Source organism: Sciurus carolinensis, chromosome 13 (genome assembly GCF_902686445.1).
Source record: "Sciurus carolinensis chromosome 13, mSciCar1.2, whole genome shotgun sequence".
Classification (NCBI taxonomy): domain Eukaryota; kingdom Metazoa; phylum Chordata; class Mammalia; order Rodentia; family Sciuridae; genus Sciurus; species Sciurus carolinensis.
In genome coordinates, this window is record NC_062225.1 from 76739191 (window position 1) to 76743853 (window position 4663).

At 46.4% G+C, this 4663-nt stretch overlaps 1 protein-coding gene across 1 annotated transcript; it reads right to left on the reverse strand.

The window, feature by feature from the left end:
- Positions 1-2650: 2650 nt before the first annotated feature.
- Positions 2651-3449, reverse strand: LOC124962695 (elongator complex protein 6-like). The gene is given in 2 exon segments (XM_047521846.1): positions 2651-3368; positions 3371-3449. Coding segments are annotated over 2 exon segments (792 nt in total). The 3' UTR covers positions 2651-2655.
- Between the last annotated feature and the right edge of the window lie 1214 nt (positions 3450-4663).

Below are 4663 nucleotides of genomic sequence, written 5' to 3' on the forward strand. Positions count from 1 at the left end.
TGAACTGAATGGCTCTGTAAGTGTTTGCTAATGGTTAAAGTAGTAAGGAGCTTAGATCTTAAAAAATATCTCCTGGTTTAAGTCCTCTTAGGTTCATTTATTCATTTATTTACACATGTACGCATTTGCTCCTTGTACAAACATTTACTGAATACCTACTATGTGGGAACTCCCTCTCTCCCTCTCAGTCTCTCCAGGCAACAAAGCCTTGATTAAACAGACATGAAAGAGAAGCAGCTGCCAATCCTTCCTCCAGGAAGCTCTGCTCCACAGGCCTTCATTTAAGAATCCTGGGGCTTCAGTTTCCTTTCGTCAGCTTTTTCCTTAATGGCCAAACTCATGGTGGCAGTGACAATGGATTCTGCATTAGTATTAAAAATTTATTCAATAAATAATGGATTAGAACCTCTGTTTAATAATTATTAATGCACTGCAATTTCAGTTGCCCAAATCTCAAGATGTTTTAAACATAACTAATTGAAAACACAATTAACAGCAACTTGCTGAAATAAATCTGAAAGGCAGAACACCCTTGAAAACCTCAGATTCTAACAGAAAAAATTCAAAAGCAGCCCCCTCCCCACCCCACTCCCAAGATGGAGAGTTGAGGTCGGGCTCCAGCAGAGAAGCACGGTGGTACTTCATAAGGTTGAGGACATGAAGATGGTTTAGGGGTAGCTTCTCCACAGCTACTGAAACCTCAGGTTACCACCTCATTGTGCCCAGGGGCACAATTTGTCTGACCAGTGTGCTGGGCGCAGACACTTATATCAGATAGGTCCTGAGAGAGGCTTATTCAGTGATCTCATTGAACTCAGCTGAGTGAAGTCCAGACTTGGGTCTGGCAGTGAGCTGGGGCTGGCCTAAGTCAAGTGTGTTTTGGATATTTGGGCTTGCATAGTCTAGCTGTGCTCAATCCTGGGCCCTGAGGCTCCCAATTCCTTTCTGTGGCTAGTTCTGTTTATCCTGATCCAGTCAAATCAGTGCAGCCAGGTCTTGGACCAGGGCTTAAGAGAAGGGCCCCTTTGACTTTATTCCCTCAACAACAACAGCAAAGAAAGAAAGTGCACTGAGGCAGTCACGGATGGGCCTGGGATGGTTGTTGGGCTCTAGAGTGGGTAGAAAGTAGGCACCGGGCTCTGGGCTGGACTTAACCTTGACAAGCGTGGATCCTTTTGTAGCACTTTTGTTCTTTTTATACTTATTTCTACTCTACTTTCTAAGTCAGGACATTTGCTTTTGCACTTGTGCACACTGGGTTCCTTGCTCCCATCAGTACTTCATACGATTTTTTTGGTGAGTGTTCAATGAGACATTGTAGGGAAATTATTGACAGCAGGGTTGGCCAGTGGTGGGCTGGCAGCACCTGTATTCCCCAAATCCCCTCTGTACTCTCAGTCTTATCTACTGCTGCTGCATGGTTAATTCATCGCCAGCATTGTAGTCACTGCTGTGGGCCTGCTTTCAACAGAATAATATGGCTACTGGATGCATGGATGTTATTCCTGCAGAGTGGAAGGTAGCTAAGGAGGGTGTCTTCCTATTCTGAGGATCCCTCTGGAGGGCATCGTGACTGAAGTTTGAGGTATGCAATGTGCATGTATTGACAAGTACTGGGAGAGTCAGGCTGGTGAGTTAGACTGACCCTCACCTTAAGGGATCAACAAAGGGTTTTTTTTTTTTTCCTTAGTACACTGCAAAATAGGTTTTCATTTATTTTTAAGATAAAATTCCTTGTGTTATTATTCACATACAAAACAATGCACCCATTTTAAGAGAATACTCCTGATGTCCCTTCTGGGGTAACCCTAACTAAGGGGACTGAGTGGGACCAGTTGTCATCTACAGGATGCTGGGGCAAGAGCTCACCTGCTGCAGTCTTCAAAAGTGACATCTGAACCAGCTCCTCACCAAGGCCCCATCCTGCCTGGTATCAAGAACTTTCCTTACCTCTTTTACCAAGGTTATACCCACCTGTGCACTACACAGGGCCCCTGATGTCAAGGACTCCAGCATATGAGCCAAACACCAAAAAAACAGGAGAGGCAGAAGGTTCACACTGTTGGGTGTAGGGCCTGCCCCTGGGCTCCTTGACCATCAGGGAGTGTGAACTTAGGAGTTAGGCCCCAATATCTACAGCCTGCTCTAAGCCTTGAATGCGCTCCCAACCCTCTCTAAGCCTGCTTCTTGCTGGTATCTTTGCAAGATGAAGATAAAACTTAAAAGAGACAACCCCCAGGGGGCCCAACCTGGGAACTCACTTTACTCCGGCCACAGTTGTCCTAGTTGTCACTCTGGACACCTGCCATTCAGGATATCACTTGCTGGCACACTGTATCCACTCTTGCCCTAAAAGGCATAACAACCCAAAATGGGCAGGTGGAGCTACAGTGTATTTACATGGAAAGCTCCAAAGTGCCTTCTATTGGGGTTGAACATACAGCCTCTCTCAGGGTGGTGGATCTTCATCATGTTTTCTGAACAGGGCCCAGAGCACAAAGGCACACATACCATCACAGCCCCTCCCCGAGTGTCAGGGGAGCTGCCAGTTCAGTCTGAAACAATATGACAAAGGCACAAGACCCATCCTGCGGGGCTCCTTTGTCTTCCACATCCCAAACAGTCCAAAGGAGCCTCGGTTGCCCCTAAATCAGGTCACAGAACAGCAGGAGACATTCCTTTGGCAAAAAAGGACACACTCCTGTCCTGTGTCTTATACTGATAGGTGAAGCTCTGATCTCGCCGGGCTGTGGGCTTCGATGGTCTCCTCCAACGGATCCTCAGCTGTCCATGCACATCCTTGCAGAAACCAGTGGCCAGGCCCTCAGCCCTCAGGATTAGGTGGCTCTGATGACTGAGGCCATACAGAAGGATGTTGTTCTCCTCATCCTCAGCATCTCCACTATCATGTACCAGGGCCACCACATTTCCCTTTAGCTCCTGGCACACGGTGGCTCTGCAGTAGTGAATGAAGTCCAGCACGGCCACCGCCCCCAAGCCTAGACTCAGCAATACACTGAGGTCATCCACCAGCAGCACTGGACACTTCCAAGTAGCCTCCCCGTTATCCACGGGCTTCAGGGCCTCCCGCACAAACTGATACAATGGTTCCAAATTCCCAGCACTGGCCTCCCTGAGAAACTGCAAGGGATGTGGCTCCTCCTGATCCTGGAAGAAGACGTCCACTGAAGACTTGAGACCCTCAAGGAATATAAGCTGCCCACGTTTCCGTGCCATGGTCAGATTGACACCCAGCTTCTGTCCCACGATATTGTAGTGACTGAAAGACTGGACGAGTGCCACAAAGCAGACTTTACAGTTAGCTTTGAGGTAGAAGGAAAGAAAATGGTGGACAAGGAAACTGCCTTGGCATCACAAAGTAGAGTCATTTTCCCCTGCTCCACCCTGGCAGGGGTGGTGTTCAGAAGGCTATTAAGTTCCGGGAACATTTCAAGCTCGGGTGACTGGAGTTGTGGATGAGAAACCGGTGCTGTAGCGGCGCTGGAGGCCGCAGGGCAACACCGGGTTTTTTTTTTTAAATTTATTTTTATTGTAAACAAATGGGATGCATGTTGTTTCTGTTTGTACATGGAGTAACAGCATACCATTTGCGTAATCATACATTTTACATAGGGTAATGTTGATTCATTCTGTTATTTTTTCCCTTCCCCCCACCCCTCCCACCCCTCTTTTCCCTCTATACAGTCCCTCCTTCCTCCATTCTTGCCCCCTCCTCCCATAATGTGTCATCATTTGCTTATCAGTGAGATCATTCATCCTTTGGATTTTTGAGATTGGCTTATCTCACTTAGCATGATATTCTCCAGTTTCATCCATTTGCCTGCAAATGCCATAATTTTATTATTCTTTATAGCTGAGTAATAATCCATTGTATATATATATACCACAGTTTCTTTATTCATTCATCAATTGAAGGACATCTAGGTTGGTTCCACAGTCTGGCTATTGTGAATTCAGCAGCTATGAACATTGATGTGGCTGCATCTCTGTAGTATGCTGATTTAACAAAGGGTTTTTAAGCTAGAAAGTAGCATGGATTTTAGCTTGACCTGAGTACCATGAGCAGGGGTTTTTGAACTTTTTTGAGCATCAGGATCACCTGGAAGGTAATGAAAACATGATTGTTGAATGACTCCTTTAGAGTTTGGATTCATGAGGTTATAGGATGAGGTCTGAGAATTTGCATTGTTCTCAAGTGTCCAGGTAGTGTTGATGCTGCTGTTTGAAGACCTAAGCCCTTGAAAACCACTTCTGTCGAGAATGTCATAGAGGCTGGTCAGCCTGGAGACATGGAGATGTTTAGGAAATTGGCATAGTAACTCAACCGTATATTGATGCAAGCCTGGTTTAAAGCAGCCGTGACTCTGGAAAGAACTGGAGACACACAGAGAAATAGTCAGTAAGATTTGACAGTTGAGTGGACAAGTGGGAAACAGTGGAGAATATTCCAGGATATTTTCTCCCTGGGGTCCTGAAAGAAGACGGTGAATCTCATGGGTAAGAACCTGGAGCAGAGACTTCCTGGCCAGTAAGGAAGAAAGTTGTTTGGCTGACACTTCCAAATGATCCCAGGTGTGGGTGTAACAGGGAACCTGAGGGCTGGCAGCTCCTTCTCAGCTGTGCCCTCTGAGTATGGTGGTAG